The following is a 17,597-nucleotide window of genomic DNA, read 5'->3' as shown; positions in this document are numbered from 1 at the left end:
AAGAAGAAGAAGCCAACATTAACTTACATCCAAAAGTTAGATGTAATAAGGAGGATTGAAGGCGATGAGAAGAAAGCCAAAGTTGCCCGCCATTAGGAATCTACGAGGTAATTCTTTGCCAGATGGGCCCGGCGATTCCACCTATGTTACAACAAACTCATGACCTCGTTAAGTTATTTTGGTACCTATACTTCACAGATAGTTAACTGTGGAATTGTGACTGCAAGAAGTGAGTGGAAAAAAATAAAATTTATCTATTTTGTGGTAATTAACCTGCCGTGTGCCGGAAGACTTTGGATGCTCTTGGAGCTGTGGTGCTGGCAGACTTTGGACGCTTGTGGAGCCGTGATGCCGGCCAATTTTCGATCTTTTTTTTTTTTTTTTTTTTTTTTTTTTTTTTAATACTAGATAGGTTAGAAATGATGAGAAAACATGGAGAACAACCATAAAAGTACTCACAGAAGCCATTTAGGTTAATTTTAGGTCGTTTCTCCCTGAGCAGGTGGCTGAAAACTTCACAGTAACACCCGTAGACATCATTGACCGCCACTGCCACAGACTGAGAGGAGGCAGAAGCTTTACATTTTCTTCATTGGTAACTATGCTGTTTGAGCCAAGGACACTCATGTTGGTTATATACATGATACAGGAAGTGTCCCCAAGCATAGTTATGTACGTTGGTGCATTATGACAAGCAAGTGAGTGAGTTGGATTGCCCATGAAATGTTTGTAATAGTTCTTGTTCTACGTTTCTGAGATAGAAAGTCTGTGCCCACACTTATTATACTGTACATAATATTTGTTTTCACATAACTTATAGTTCTGCTCACTCTTGGTGTTTTTACTTACACACTCGATGCACTGTTGTTCTCTTTTCTCACACGAAAAAATTTTCAAGCTGTGTCATTTCACTTGATATATTTTCTCGCACACACACACATACATACGTAACTTATTTTACTTCACTTACTGTTACAATATCACTAACACTAGCTTCTTATCACATTACACTTACTTATGAGATAATTATCAGTACATATTATTTACAGATACTGTATATACATTTCACTTACATCTTTTTTTGCACTCTTCTTTTGTTCAGTTAGTAGTGGAGGAGGGTGTGATATTCCTCAGAGTAGGGAATGATGCATAGACCCACGTTACACTGAACACACTGGTAGTGAGAGTCCTGTTGTGTACAGGGCCTGACAGTGCTGTGTTGACACACACGACAGCTCTGTTGCACATTCCTGTGCATCTCTGTGGCAGGGACCATGATGGGAAGTGATGGCTGTTGAGTCACGGGGGGGTGTCACTGCTGTGGGGTTGATGAGAGGCAGCATGATCACGCCTGTGGGTGCTGATGAGTTCCCTGCACATTTCTCTACTGAATGCCATGAACGTTTTGCCAGTTCCCATTGTATTGGCGTGGAGGATGTGGGCATTCAGGGCTGTGATATCAAGAAGATGAAAGAACAACTTCTTGTACCATTTCATAGAGGGCCTGTCGAAGTCATCACTGGATATCATGGTGTCTGACTGGTTGACAAGCCTCATATTGATGTTGTATTCAAGGACGGCTTCAGGCTTTCACATTGGCACCAGACTCCGCTCTGATAGTCAGTGGACATGATGCGGTGCATTGGAGGGTGGTGCAATGTAGAGAGAAGGTTGACTTCTCGGTTGCAGTGCTAGGCTATGGCGAGGATGTTATTGGCCTTATAAAACACCACCACCTTCTTCGTCAGCTTCCAGCCCACGTGCACCATGTGCTGCCTGTTCTTCTTGACTGTACTGCACAGTCTTGTCTCCTGCAGGTGCAGGAACCAAACGAGAAAGGGGCTGGTGTACCAGTTATCCAGGTACAGTACGTGTCCATGATGAGGATACTTCTCCATCGTTGTCTTCACCATGGCCCCTGAAAGTCCAAGAGTCCTGTTCTCCACAATCTCCTTTTGTGAACCAGTGTACAGGACTATGTCCTGCACACATCCAGTCTTGCAATCACATATAACGAAGATGTTGAATCCAAAATGGTGCCTCTTGCTGGGGATGTACTGCCTGAAGGAAATATTTCCTCTCCACAACACGAGACTCTCGTCTATGACCAGGTCTTGGTGTGGATAGAAAGAGGCAGAGAACCTCTCCTTCAGGTGATAAAAAACCAACTGAATCCTTCACATCTTGTCCAAATTGTTAACATTCACAGGGTCGAGAGCATCAAAGAAATGCAGACGGCTCAGGATATACTGGAACCTGTTCCTGCCCATAACTTTCCTGATGAAAGGTGTTGCCATCATGGGGTCAACAGTCCAATAGGACAGCAGTCTGCTCTTCTTGAATATTCCCATCGGGAGAACCAGGGACAGAAACAGGTACATCTCATCCAAAGAGACGTCGATGTTGAAGAGGTGACTGTAGGGTGTTCGTGTTGCTCCCCCACGGCAGAAGGAGGCATTTGCATTTGTCAAGAGAACTATTTTCAAGACTGGTTCTCTTGAAAAGAAATTCTTGAAAAAATCAATCCTCCTTGAGGTTGGAGTAAGGTCAGGGACAGAACAGCCAGCCCTATCTCCGGGATGAGTGATGGGGGGAAAAATCACTCCCATCATGCCACTCCAAGGTCACGTCATAGTCTCCTTCCATGCCTTCTTCATCACCACTTGGGGCACTGTCACCGTTGTCAGGATGGGGAGGAAGCTGGGGAAGAGGTTTTCCAGCCACACTGCTTCCACGACCTCTGGTTTTCTTCAGCCTGCTTTTCTCCTTTCCTCCTTTCCCCACTGTTTGAGGCTGTTGGGAGGAAAGACAGGAAGGCAGAGGTGAGGCAGAGCTGTGAGGCAGAGGCGAGACAGGATGTGGTGGTAGGGTGGTGGAGGTGTGCAGCTGGGGTGATGGTGTGCGGCTTGGTGACCAGGCTCTCCCGCCACCTGACCCAGGTGAATAAAACAAAGAGGTACTCATCCTGTACTTCCTCCTTTGGCTGCCTTCCTCACTCCTTTTTGTTTTCCTGGGTGAGCCCACCCATTTAAGCAGCTTGGAGGTGCTTTCCACTGCCTCTTTATCGCTAGATGAATCATCCAAGTGGTGAGGGCGGTGTGGCGATGGTGGTGGCGGCTGTGGTTTGTCTCATGGTGCTTTAGGTCGGGAGGTTGCTAGCCTGTACACCATAAACCTAACCTTTCTTGGCGATGGTATTCTTCATCACTGCTTGTTTCAGTATCTGGTTGAATGTAGTCTTTATCAGTCACATCGTCGTCAATGGGTGTCATTTCACCATCGTGAGGGACGAACAAAAGGGCATCAATCTCAGGCTGTGAAAGACTGTGGTGCGACATGATGTTCACACAAACAGTGACAAAGCAGGACTGAGTAGCGGGCCTCCCATTCATCACGGGAGCAGCCTGGGTAACTCATAACATGAATACAGATGTGGGAAGGGTGCATCCGTGTTCATGCCTGTCATCTCCCGTCATATTTGAAAATTTGCGTGTTGAAATTGCAGACGGTACAAGTACGGGTCCTGCACAGTCTGTGGAGGTAGGCATCGCCGTACAGGTATGGCTTCGGCACTCGGCAGGTTAAGAAAGTGTGCAGGCAGCCTGTGGCAATGTTTACCAGTGGTCTCTCCAACTTGCCACGTTGTTTACCAACCATCGCTCTGACTGGATGCGTTAGTGCATCACGCATTGTAAGTCCTCATTTATAGCTTTCAGAGGTAAGTTTATAAAAATGCCCAGTAGCTATAGTAATCCAGTAATAACAACAAGTAACCTGTGAAAGACTCATTTCATAGAAAAAATGGAAAGGCTGCTCCCATTTGGCAAAGAATTACAGTAATCCCCATACTATCTGGACGCCCACTTTCCGGACATCCTCACTTACCGGATATTTTGGTCCCAGGATCCAATATTCCCAAAATGGGCCAAAAATCGCAAAAAATTGAAAAAAATCCGACATTTTTCTGCCCGTAATTTGAACTCGGCGCGCGCGGCACGGGCCAGCTGTGTTTTGATGCGTAGTTCTGCCACCATCCACTAGAGCACCCCTGCATCCTCCCCACTTACCGCCCGTCTCTTGTCATGAGTGCACGCTCGTGATCATGGCAGCCCACGTGCTCGCTTTTGTGGTGGTGCCATACCTGCTACAGGCTCTCCTGCTGCTCTCGTGCCTCTTGTTAGTGTGTGTGATGATGGCCCTGCTGCCTGAGAAGAGGAAGAGAGTGGTTTTGACTCTGGAGAAGAAGAGGGAGATATTGGACAAGGTGGATGTGGGATGGTCTACCACACGCATCCTTTGTGAATTCAGCCTGACCCGATCTACTTTGTTTGATATCAAGAGATCCTGCGACAAACTCATGCAGTACACGGCTGACTTCTCGTTGAAAAGCAAACGCAACTTAGAGAGGAAGATGATGTTTACTCCCAAGTATGCTGAAGTCGACCGCTCCACGTTGATTTGGTATCGACAGCAACGTGCTGCTGGTGTGCTGGTGCGTGGCACGGAGCTGAAGGCTGCTGCTGAGAAGTTCACAAGGCTTCATGACGCCCTACACTTCAAGGCATCCGAGGGTTGGCTCTTCGCGTTCAAGTTACGACATGGCCTTACCAACCGTAAGTCTTGTGGCGAAGCTTTGGACGCCAACGAGGATGGAGTAGAGGAGTTTCGGCACAAGGTGAAGCGCTTGATCGACAGGGAGGGCCTCACTCTTGATCAAGTCTACAACGCTGATGAAACTGGTTTATTCTATCTCTCTTTACCTATGGACACTCTAGTGGAGGAGACGGAGAAACGTGTACCTGGCCGCAAGCTCTCCAAGCAACGGATATCTGCTTTGTGTTGTGCCAATGCTAACGGCATGCACCAGCTTAAGCCCGTTATTGTTGGCCATGCAAAGCAGCCTCGGTGTCTTCGTGGGGTGATGGATGTCCTTCATGTCATTTGGTACCATTCTTTGAAGGCATGGTTCACTGCCCAGATCTTCAAAGACTGGTTCCACCGCCATTTCGTCCAGGAGGTCATCCATTACCAGACGGAGAAACTGGGAATCCCACTCGACCAGGTAAAGGCCCTCCTTCTCCTCGACAATGCACCTGCTCACCCGTGTGACAAGGACTTGGTGGCCGAGAATGGGTGCATTAGGTGCATGTTTCTGCCACCTAATACAACTGCTCTCATCCAACCAATGGACCAAGGAGTGATCGTGGCAACGAAGAGGCTGTACCGAAGGAAGTTCTTGGACGAGGTGATGGTTGTTCTCGAGGAAGAGGACAAGCGCAGGGAGGGATGGGACACATGAGGCCAGCGGACTTTGGAAAACCTTCGCCGTAACAACATCAAGTCTGCCATTTACAACTGGGCCAGTGCATGGAAGGAAGTCCCTGTCAAGACTCTAGAAAATGGTTGGTCTCATCTGCTTTTCGGAATGGATGTGGAGCATGATTTCCTAGGTTTTTTTCGTGGATGACTTCCATGCACGTCTACGTGCACATGGGGACGATGTTGATGTGGACGTAGTGCGTGAGTGGTTGGATGATGACGAGGGCGATCCTGGGTATCAGACCATGTCTGATATCAAGATCGCATCTTCATTTGCAGGTGCCAGTACCCAGCTTGAAGATTCCGACGAGGACGGCGACGATGATGTAGACTCCTCTCAGCATGACACTACTCCAGCCATCCCCAAGTTGAGCGCACTCCGGGAACACGTAGAGTTCGTTCTTGACTACCTGGAACATCCGGACTGCGAGCGACAGGGAGATGGGGCCCTTGGGACTTGTGGAGGAAGTGCGCGCTTTCAGGCAGAGCATTATTAATTGTCAAAATCGTCGTTCCTTGCGTCAGTCAACCATTGACAGCTTTTTCAGACCCGTGACCCCTGCTGTGCCCAGCCCTCCCTCCACTCCATTGCCTCCCCAGGACAGGCCTTCATCCTCCGAGCCACAGCCCAGCACATCAGGCACAGTGGAGTCACCACTTGACGTGAGTTTGCGTCTCTCTTCAGAGTCGTCTGCAGTGGGTACTCCATCATCATGACCCAGCGACACACCCCTAGGCCACCTACTTCAGCTACTCTCAGACTCTGATAGTGATTAAACGGCAAGAATTTCACTAGACCACACGGGAATTTACAGTGTTCTGCAGTGACAAAAAACAGTGCATAGTGTTAAGAAATTAGAATTCTGAGTGCAAAGACTAAAGTGCAGAATGCAACACTGATTTTATAGACTTTCAATGTAGTTCAAATAAACTAGGGTGTTATATTTAGAAAATGGATTTATGAGTGCAAAGACTTTAAGTGCAGAGTGTGACACTTATTTCATTAAGGTACAGTGGAGCGCAAGTATGACTAGAGTGCGCAGTGTTAAGGGAATGGAATTCTGGGTGCAAATGACTAAGTTCAGTGCAAGACTTCATGTACAGTGTACTGCAGGTGCTTCAGGAACTCCTTTTTACTGTCAGAGTCTGAGAGGAGGCGGGTTATTCTTCGAAATGACCAGGGACTTGTTGTAAGTACCCAGAATGATTCATATTGTACTGTATTTTCCATACCTCTAAAACCTCATTTCACTCTTTTATGTCCCTTATTGGTGTGAATAGGGTCTTAGGTGCTATGCATGTGCAGTAGGGAGGTGTTTTTCTGAGTTAGGCTAGGTTAGGGTCCATAACTACCAGTCCAGGAGCCAGGGACTTGTTGCAAGTACCCAGAATGTTAAATATTGTATAAACTCACCTCTAAAACCTCATTTTATGATTCTTTTGCATTTATTTCAGTCGTTTATGTCCCTTATTGGTGTGATTTGGGTCTTAAATAGGGGATATGCATGTCCAGAGGGAGTTGTATAGGTGTTTTTCTGAGTTAGGTCCATAAGTACAAGTCCAGGAGGCTGGGGCCTACTATCCGGACGGGACCACTTTTCGGATATGCCTTTGGCTCTATTACATCGGATAGTGGAGGGATTACTGTAATCACAACGAATCGACAACTCTTATCATAACATGGAGGCAGCTAAGGGTGACAATGACAGTGCTTCCAATGTCTCCACACTAGACTTTGAGGGGTTCCTGAGGGAGGTTGATGGGAAGGAAGAGGCATAGAGGTGGCAGCATGAGGCAGCAGCACACTCACCTTGTGCTGAGAGGCCGTTTTCTGTCTCTAGCCTCAGAACCCCTCCCCCCTCCTCCGTCCATTCATCCAATGTTGTCAGTCAGATTCAAGTAAGAAACATAATATTGTTCATTCCCATTACATATGCTTTACTAATTTCTTCTCCAGGTTTTTAGTGTTCGCTGGCAACCAGTTTGATTTTAGGTTGGGGGTAAAGGGGGCAACTCTGCAAGATGACAGACCCATAAGTAATTTTTCCCCGTAAGATTAGTTATTTCTAACTCCTGGAATTGTTAAATTGCAATGTGTGCTCAGTCTTATAAAGCCATGATTTAGGAGATTCCACTGTATGTAAATACACCGGGCTGCTTATGAGGGATTAATTTGCAAATATAGGTCAAGGACAGGAGAACAGTGGCTGATGGTCAACGGACGCAAAAAACAGTGTGTTCTCATGCATTAGGATTGTGACATCATCGCAGTGTCACCATTTGGGTGTTTTACGTGTTGGTAGGGACATACTGAATGTCAGTCAGCTCTGTTGTCATGCAAAATGTATTGTACTCTGTGCAAAATGGTTTGGATAGAATTTGATGATGCTGTGGATAGCATGTTGTACACAGTCAGTGGATGAGCAACACAAGGGTCTGTTTTATGGATACAACCAAAAGAATTGGAAGTGCTACCCAGGGGAAGCATAGCATCTGGATCACAGAGCAGTCAGTATAAGCAAACACATGGCATTTGTGTACATCCTGGAGGAAGGTCTGTGTGCCATGTACAGTATGTAATTTTAGCTGAAGACAAATATGCATTTGAACCCTGACCTCAGCTCCTGAGTCTGGGATCTTTCCTTTCATCATTAGTTGGTATACTTGAGTCCTGTTGTCAGATGGTTTTATGGTTTCTGCATAAGGATACCTGCTTAGAGTGCAAAATGTAGAATATTTTTTACATTGAATATTGGTTTGCATTTAGTGTCCTTGAAAAGCGAAAGGATCAGGAAAGAATTATAACAAAAAGTTTATGCCCTGTTGGCTGGTGTAAATGTGTCTCTGCCTATCACCAGTTTTACTGGTGTGTGTGTGTGTGTGTGCATTAACTACTGTATTCAGCTGGAACAAAATGGTAAACAGTACATCATTTGTAATTAAGTGACATATTACAGTATTTGTCAGCAGCTGTACTTTTTGGAGCAAAAATAGATTAGTTGTACTGGTTTAGTATTTCTGAATGTGATTGTAGTTCCATTTGTAATATAATGCTCAGTCAGACCAGGGTTGAGCAGCAGCAACTACAGGGTTTACTGTTTTGATGATTGTTATATTTGTTTTTCACTTTCTTTTTCAGTTGCATGCTCAAAATCGTGGGAACATGGACAGTGTGACTTGTGGGAAGGAAGTGAGTGGAAGTGCAGAAGATGAAGGAAATAAGATTATTGCAGCAAAAGATACAGCAGACAGAGGAGTTCACACAGATAAACAGTGCCAAGAAGAAGGAAGAGTAACAGCAGTAGAGAAATTAACAGAAAGCATGGAGTCAGGCAGCCTTAAATACTACGATGTTGAACTTCCATGGCCAAAAGTAAGAGTAGTGGTTTAGCACAAAAAGTGCTTAAGACAGCAAGACATGACTTTGGCCTGCTTTGCTCATAAGTAATTCTTTATTTAATGAGTTAATCACTTCAGACATATATGCCTTCCCTCTCATCATATTAAACTTGTTGCACAAGTCATTGCCAAACAGTTTTGCAAACTGTAAGCTGTTTTCTTATAATGCTGGTCACTGAAAACTTTTTACAGTGAAGATGGGGTATAGACACAATTCATGTGTGTGAATTGCATGGGTTTAGGGTCAGTGATTAGTCACAACAAAGCAGATGTCTGATTGAGTTCATTCTCCATAGGAAACACTATGTTCATTAACACCATTAGTACAGTGATATTAATTTTTTCCCTTTAATCTGTGGAAATATTCATAAGAAATTAAGATAGACTCTACACTGAGTGACAGGCCAAATGGTTTCCTGTACACAGGGAAATCATTTACTACACTGGATGGTAACCACATAAACAAATTTTGATGCCAAGTGGTTAAGTGGCCAATTACGGCGCTCCAATAGGATTGAGCTGGTGAAGGTTTATATCCAAGGGGTGGTTGGAGTTTATTGCTCATGTAATGCCACTCAGGGTTGAGTGAGGCTGGGCACTCTCATCTTAAATGTCAGGACCAACTTGCCTAGACCCGAGCTCCTACACTCCACATGGGGCAACGTAGGATTGGATGATGATGGTGATGAATTAAGATTAATTCATCCTTGACCACTGACAAGCTTGTAAAGGTCAGGGAGAACACATTTCAGACCAATGAGGTAGTAGTAGTAGTAGCAGTAGTAGTAGTAGTTGTTCCCTAGGCAGTCTGGCTGAGCAGCCCCAAGTCCCTAAGGAAGGCCATGGCCGAAACTGGGCTTTCCCACAGAGCTCTCAGGGAGTGTATGCTGTGTTGTTGGCGTAGGTGATTGTGTGCAATGCAGTCTTCCATAATGTGCTTAACATTATGGGATGCTGTGTTGCATTCTGGACATGCATCAGTGATGGAGTCATCCAGCCTCTTCTGGTAACTTAGGGCTGGATGATGCTCACATCTCAGCCTGGCCAGGTGGACCCCGTCCTCATGAGGGAGTTAGGATTCGGAGGGGTGGATATCAGGAGGCTGTGCATGCAGCTGTGTGTTGTGTTTAAGTGACTGAATGGAGCGGCGAGTGATTTGAGTATGGATATGCTTCTGGAAGCTGGTTTGAGGCGGGTGAGGAGGAGAGATGACAGTAATTGTCTGTGATATAGTGTGCTGGGTGTTGTTTTGATGTTCCTTGGTGTGTGTGGGTGTGTTGCCATGTAGTGTAGTGGATATTGTGGGTTTGTGGAGGCTGAGTCATGATTTTGGGTGCCTCTCATGTCTAGGTGATCCTTGACTTTGAGGACTTTGGTTTCTTGACGTAGGTGGTCTGTGGGTGTAGTAGCTGTGCAGCCTGTGATTATTTTTAGGGCCTAGGTCTGTATGGTCAGTAGAGTGTTGTAGTGTGTTTTAGTGAGGTTAGGAGCCCAAGCAGGGCTTGCATAATTCATCACTGAGCGTATATATTGTTTGTATACTGTGGTCGTGTTTTTTTTGTTGTGTCTAAATGTTGTATGGGCAAGTGACCTCAAGGCATTGAGTCTTGGTGTTATTTTATTTTTAATGTTTGTGATGTGTTGTTTAAATGACATTGATGTATGCAACACCAAGGATTTTGTGTGTGTGTGTGTGTGTGTGTGTGTGTGTGTGTGTGTGTGTGTGTGTGTGTGTGTGTGTGTGTGTGTGTGTGTGTGTGTGTGTGTGTGTGTGGTAGAAGAGTGTTGTTTATGGTGAGGTGTGGAATGTGACTGTGTTCTGTTGCCCAGTTTGTGAGGAGGGTTACTGTAGATTTGGCTGGGGCTATTTTGAGCCTGTTTGTGGTGAACTATTCGTGTAGTGTGTTGAGGTAAGGTTGGAAGATGTGTGCATCTGTGTTTGTATTTTGGTGAGTACATGTGAGTGTTATGTCATTTGCATAGGAAGCAATGCACATCTGTGGTGTGTAGGGTGTGGGTATGTTTTGCATGTATAGGTTAAAGAGTGTAGGGGACAAAGCAGATCCTTGGGGGATGCCATTTGTGAAGTTTCTGATGTTCGATTACTGACCGGCAAATGTTCCATGTGCACATCTGCTTGCTAAGTAGTTTGCCAGCCATCTTTTTGTGTTATTGTGCCTGTTTGTGTTGAATATTTTGTTTGTAAGGTTGTGGCAGGGGATGGCATCAAAAGCTTTACTAATGTCTAGTGTGACTAGGAGTATTCTGTGTGGTGTCCCAGCTGAATTCTTGCCATCAAAAACTCTCTGTGTATGGTCTGTAAGAAGAGTGTTTGTGGAGTGTATTGGCCTAAAGCCATGTTGTGATTGGGCTAGGGGGGCGTGAGGTGTAACTAATTGTTGTACCAGTCGTTCAGTGACTTTAGAGGGGGTGCAGAGGAGTGTGATGGGGCAGTGTGAGGAAGGTAATGTTGGGTCGTTGTTGGGTGTAGGGACAGTGATGATAATGCCATGCTTCCAGATGTTGGGTATTGTGTCGTGTGAGTAACTGTAGTTTGATATGTTGGTGAATGCTTGTATGCCTTGTGATCCAAGGTGTTTAAGGTGAATGTTGTTTATATTGTCTGGTCCACAGGCAGATGAGTGCTTAAGGTTGCCGATGATGTGCTTCGTCTGGTTGTAAGTGAAAGGTGCATAGTCTGGGTCTATGGGGAACTGTCTCTTACGTCAGATGATATGTCGGTCGTCGCGATGGGGGTTTAGATGGCTGACATGTGAAAAGTGATTGATGAGAGTGTTTGCTTGTTGTTTGTTTGAGGGTATGGTGTCTGTTGTTGTGATGGCAGCATGTGATTGTGTAGTGTTGCTCTTGGAAAGTGTGATGCTGTTTAGTGTTTTTTAGAGTTTGCTGATGTTTGTTTTGTGATCAAGTGTTTGGAGGAAATTTTTCTAGTTTAGTGTTTGGTGTTCTGATATTTTGTTGTTTATTTGAGTGCTGAGTTCTTGTATTTTTTGTATGGTGTCTTGTGTATGGGGTGTTGGGGAGTGTTGTAGTGTGTCCTGTTGACTGATGAGACCTTTTATTTCTGGTGTGAAGTTGGGGTTGTCTCTCTTTCTGTTGCCTCTAGGGATGTGTCTTTTGTCTGCATTTTGTATAATTGTATTGAAAGTGTGCACAGCGGTGTTGATGTTTGTGATGGGTGTACTGTTTAATGTTTCGAAATGTTGTTCTGTTTCAGTTGTGAAGGCCTCCCATGGCTCTCTTATAATTCGTCTATGTGTGTCTGTGGCCAGCTAGGGTGATTCTGGTTTTGGTAGTGATGATGATTGGGAGGTGATCAGATCCAAGGGTTTTGACCACTCTCCAGGATGTTGTCGGGGCGAGGTTTAGGGAACAGAAGGTGATGTCTGGAGATGATGGAAGGAAGAGGGCTTAGTGTGGGATATGGGTGTGTTGATGGAGATTATTCAGTATGAAAAGATAATCTGTTTGGGTTTGTAGTACCAGCCCTCTGTCTGTGTCAGGGTTATTGACATGCCAAGTCCAATGAGGTTGAGGCAGTCAGTGCAAACAACTGTGCTAAATTCTGTAAAAGATGGAGAAAACTTTCCCAGGGATTTTATTGAAATGTCTGCTCATTGAACTTCCTACTGGTGCAAGTGGTTGCTGCCTTTTGGCAGTGTCCCAAGGTTGAAATTGCCAAAGTGCCTTACTATGCAGTGCTGGTGTTAGCTGCTCACACTGTCATATCTGCGAATTTTACTTCCATATTGCCAATTTGATCTTCTGCCATTTGAGTCTCCCCCATCACTTAGCTGCAGGTTTCAGTTGTCCTAGGTAGTTTTTATGGAAAATGGGAAATTGACCAGGAGAGTATATATGAGTGAGGCAAAAAGAAAGGAGGGGGGGAAAGGGAGACTGAAGATAAGGCAGAGAGAATGTGTAAGGGGGTATGAGTGAGTGATGTGAAATGGAAGGACAACCTGATGTGGAGGTGATTTGATCATGGTTACCCCTCTTTGGGAGTAAAGTATTATATTTGACTACAGTAATATTCTGATTATCCAACGCATTATAAACCGACATTGTCATGATCTAACAAAGCCAAAAAATCAGGCTGAATTAAAGCAGTATCTGACATTTTACAACATCAACTGACATTGCGGAAGAAAACTGAATTTTTCAAATTGCCCACCGTCTGTCACCACTCATATGCCACCAGTGATGCCCAGCAAAACAAAAGCTAGACTACCTGGTGCCAGCAGAGTGGGGGTGCACCCTCCTGCACAATGGCCAGTATTGCCAGCATAGCTGAAAAGTCACAAAATCTAGCGGTTTTACAAATTCAGTGGGTTAACGTAAGCATCTGGACAAATGAATTGTACTGTATTATTTTACTCTTTTTTTCTGTTGCTTTTGTATGTAACCTTTGGATGTGATGAGAGAGAGAGAGAGAGAGAGAGAGAGAGAGAGAGAGAGAGAGAGAGAGAGAATGTCAACCAAATCAACAGTGTTACAGTGTGATGAGTACGAGAAAGAAAGAGAGAGAGAGAGAGCATATAAAAAAACTACAGTGCTACAATATGTTGAGTACAGTAGAGAGAGAGAGAGAGAGAGAGAGAGGATATAAAAGAAATCTTTTACAGTGCTACAGTGTGGTGAGTACAGGAGAGAGAAAGAGAGAGAGAGAGAGAGAGAGAGAGGGGGGATATAAAAAGAATTCTTTTACAGTGCTACAGTGTGGTGAGTACAGGGGAGAGAGAGAGAGAGAGAGAGAGAGAGAGAGAGAGGGGATATGAAAAGAATTCTTTTACAGTGCTACTGTGTGGTGAGTACAGGAAAGAGAGAGAGAGAGAGAATCTTCTACAGTGCTATAGTGTGGTGAGTCCAGTAGAGAGAGAGAGAGAGAGAGAGAGAGAGAAAGAGATGGGAGAATCTGTACGACACTACAGTATAGTGAGTACAATAGCTGTATATTATACCTAAAATACTGTTCTGTATTGGATGTCTTTATTGTATTATTGCATGTCTGTTTTCTCAGCTTGAATTACTTTACATACAGTATACAGTAATCTTCAAGGAGACAGGATCACCTCCTAAATATTAACCAAAATTTGTACCCACGTTTAAACTGAGTCAGTGATTTTGTAAAGGAGTGCAGAAGTGTGTTTTTGAGTACAAAGGGATCCATAATTAAACAAGGAGAATACAGTATCTAAGCAATTGGTTAGATTAGAGCCGCGTTTTCATCGTCCAAGCTGATGGATTGGATTCAAAGTCATCTTCGATGAAACCAAGCTGCACCGTTTTTGTTAGCCAAAGTGATACGAAGCTGGCCCAAGCATTTGTCATCGAAACCAAGGCCGTCTTCGTGTCTTACCCAATCGTGGTTGAGAGCAGTCTTGGTGCAGCATGGGGGAGAAGGAAAATGGCTAGCAATAACAAGTAAGTGATAAATTCCATGAAATTAGCACAATTTACATAAAATTAGGGTCCAGGTGGCTAATATCAACGACGTTTAGAGCCAGTTCAGTATAAATAATTTCTTCGTGTAAATTGCGTATTCACTAGATGATCATCTTCGGCGAGCCTCTCTGTTTACACTGTGACCGGCAAGTGTAATTTTTTGGTTCTACGTATCCTGGACTGTCTTTGCAGACAGAAACCAATTGCCCCAAGATGTGCTTCGAATCCCAAGCTCCAGCTTGGACGACAAAAGTGCACTGTAAGTGATAATCCATCTATCCATCCATCATCCAATCCTACATTGCCCCATCAGGAGCGTAGGAGCCTGGGGCTAGGCAGTTGGTCCCGACATTTAAGATGAGAGTGACCAGCCTCACTCATCCCTGAGTGGCATTACATGAGCAATCAACCCCAACCATCCCTTGGATATAAACCTTCACTGGCTCAATCTGATTGGAGTGCAATAATTACCCACTAAACCACCAGGTGCCAAAGTTGGTTATATGGTTACCACCCAGCATAGTAAATGGTTTCCTGGTGTCCAGGAAACCATTTGGCTTGTCACTCAGCGTAGATTCACCCACAAGCAGAAAGAATGACGGAAAGAAAGACAGAAGAGGGAGTGTAAAGTTACCCGTAGGCAGAAGGACAAGGAAGGAATGAAGGAAAGGAAGACAGAAGAGGATGGAAGGAAAGAAGGATGGAGGAGAGGAAAGGGCAGACACCTGACAGCAGCACTACATTGAGTGAGTGGATGGTGAGTGCCCCCACCTACTACAATGAAAATATCATGAAATTAGCACAGTGTACATAAAATTAGGGTGCAGGTGGCTAATATTAACAACACATAGACCCAGTTCAGCACAAATGAGGGCTACGTGTAAATTGCATATTCACCAGATGATCATCTTCAGCGAACCCCTCTGTTTACACTGTGGCCGGGAAGTGTAATTTTTCGGCTCTACAGATCCTTAACTGTTTTTGCGGACAGGAACCAAGCGCCCTAAGACACGCATCGAATCTCAAGCTCCAGCTTGGTAAACAGAAATGCAGCTTAAGATAGATTAGGTTGGATTAAGTTACAAAATTTTAGATTGGGTTTGGATAAATCAGCACTGATAAGGGTACTTTCGTACCAAAAATGGTGTTCAAAGATGGCAAATATCTGTTTTTGGCGCACCACAAAATGATATCCATCTGTCTTCGGTGCCAGTGGGAACTGTAAACAGAGACTGCATTTCTATTCACCATTTATGAAAGAAATAAAAAACATTGAATACTGAAAAATGCACTTGGAAAAATATTAAAAGATTCCCTTGAAGGGCTTCGATAAAAAAAAAACTGAAGAGAACTGCATATCACAGTAGTCATATTGCACTGTACATACTGTATACTGTGTGTGCAGTACAGTTGTACTGTGTAATGCACTGTATAATTCCTTTTAGTCAGAAAGACTTTTTAGGGTTGCTTTTTCTATGTCCGGATAGTTCTATCTGTCTATCTATTGCCAGATGCTTTAATCCTGTAATGGGTGGCCACAAACAAATTGCCTCCATGTCACCCTGTCCCCCACCATTTCACTGCCCTGCTTCCAGCTCACACCCTCCTTTCTCCTATACCTCTCCACTCCATCCCTCCATCTCATCCTTGGCCTCCCCTTCCCTCTCCCCCCCTCCACCTCACTCATATACACTCTCCTTCTCAGTCTTTCACTCTCCATCCTCTCCATATGGCCAAACTACCTCATTGTATTTCTCCTAACACTTCCTATCACATCCACACCACAATACTCCTTCACTTCCTCATTTGTCAGTCTGTCTCTCCATGTGACTCCACATGCTCCTCTCAAGTAACTCATTTCCACTGCTCTCACTCATGACTTCTGTCCCTCCAACAAGGCCCAAGCTTCACTTCCATATGTTAGAGGTGGTATCACAGTACAGTGAAATACGAAAACTCGAAGTACGAATTTCCGATGGTACAAAAGCGATAAATGTAGGACAAATTCCACAATATGAACGTATCTCAATGATACGAAAAACGATATGAGAGCAAATACGAAAAATTCAAAATGGGCGCGCTGCACAGTGCCGCGCTCGCTTGCGGCAAGAAAACGAACTAACTCCTCTCTCGTAAACACATTTTCGCGTGCTTCCCAGTCGAGTCACGTCAGTCCTCTCCCCTCAGCTTCGCTGTAAGTTACGCTGTTTTTCGCTGTTTTTCACCTTTTCGTATTTCACCATGCCTCCGAAGCGCCCTGCATCATCTCCAGCATCCGGGGAACCAGGTGCCAAGAAGAAAAAACATCGTACTCTCACCCTTGAGAGGAAAATGGAAATAATAAGACGCCACAAGGAGGGGCAGGGAGTCTCGGAGATTGGGCGAGCTTTAGGCCTTGCACCATCAACTGTTGGGACTGTGACGAAGAAAAAGGAAATGCATAAGAAGATGGCCACCTCCTTCTCTTCATCTTCAGCCGCTTGCCAAGCCACGAGGACCCGCAGCTTTCGCGTGGACTTAGCGCCATATCAATGACACGAATCTCCAGCTGCAGCACAGGTCTATGTTTAACTGTACAGTGTACTAATACTACAGTAATTAGTTGTATGCTTTACTTTTTTATGTCTCTACAATGGTATAGTAGTGTATATGTGTATTGCATACTTCTAAATAAGAGGAGTAAAGTTTTAGTGGGGGGTCCAATGGGGTCCTGGAATACATCCCCCCTTTTATATGTATATTTCAGTGGGGAAAATCGTTCCGATATACAAAATTTCTGATTACGAAAGTTTTTTTTGGTTCCTATCCCTTTCGTATTTTAAGGACTCACTGTACTGTCATGTAGTAACTTTTTCACTTCCATGCTCACCGCCCTGTTTCATATCACTGCTTTCAAGGAACCAGCAACCTTTCTTCCTTGTTGTACCCTTTCAAGCACTTCACCCTCTAAACTTCCATCCTTACTCATCACACTACCCAAGTACATAAATGCACTCACATTTTCCATTTTCTCCTCATCCAGCCTCACTGTACAGTCAAAAACAAAAGTCTTGTTGCAGATTTGTACGAAGATTAAGTGGAACACTTGAAACATTGTGACAGCTCTACCACAATTACATATTCGTGGTTGGCTAGCCTGACTTCAAGCTTCATATCTGCTGCTGATGGGATGACGGTATAAATGAACCCAGGAAATTCCAAAGCCTTAACATTGACTCGGTAGAATTACTGAGTTCGAATTACGTATGAGAGACGAAATGCTAATAGTTAGATGATGATAACCTGGGCATTTCATCTTACACCTTAACACAGAACTTCAAGCAGACCTACTATACCTTGGTATGGAGAGGGAAAGCAACATGCATCATATTATTAGGGAGATGAGGGATGGCATGATCTCAGTTTATTTACGG

At 44.5% G+C, this 17,597-nt stretch overlaps 1 protein-coding gene across 3 annotated transcripts in view; it reads left to right on the top strand.

Moving 5' to 3' along the window:
• fs(2)ltoPP43 (female sterile (2) ltoPP43) overlaps window positions 1-17,597 on the top strand; it is a 236,291-nt gene that overhangs the window by 85,185 nt on the left and 133,509 nt on the right. For all 3 annotated transcript variants that reach the window (XM_080268044.1, XM_080268045.1, XM_080268046.1), the window contains exon 4: window positions 8,459-8,692. In XM_080268044.1, the coding sequence (XP_080124170.1) occupies window positions 8,459-8,692 (234 nt within the window). The remainder of the gene's footprint in view (window positions 1-8,458; window positions 8,693-17,597) is intronic.

Source organism: Coenobita brevimanus, chromosome 26 (assembly GCF_032717465.1).
Source record: "Coenobita brevimanus isolate Jiangsu-jjx chromosome 26, ASM3271746v2, whole genome shotgun sequence".
Classification (NCBI taxonomy): domain Eukaryota; kingdom Metazoa; phylum Arthropoda; class Malacostraca; order Decapoda; family Coenobitidae; genus Coenobita; species Coenobita brevimanus.
Note: the sequence above shows the minus strand (reverse complement) of the source record. Positions and strands in the feature narration are given on the sequence as shown.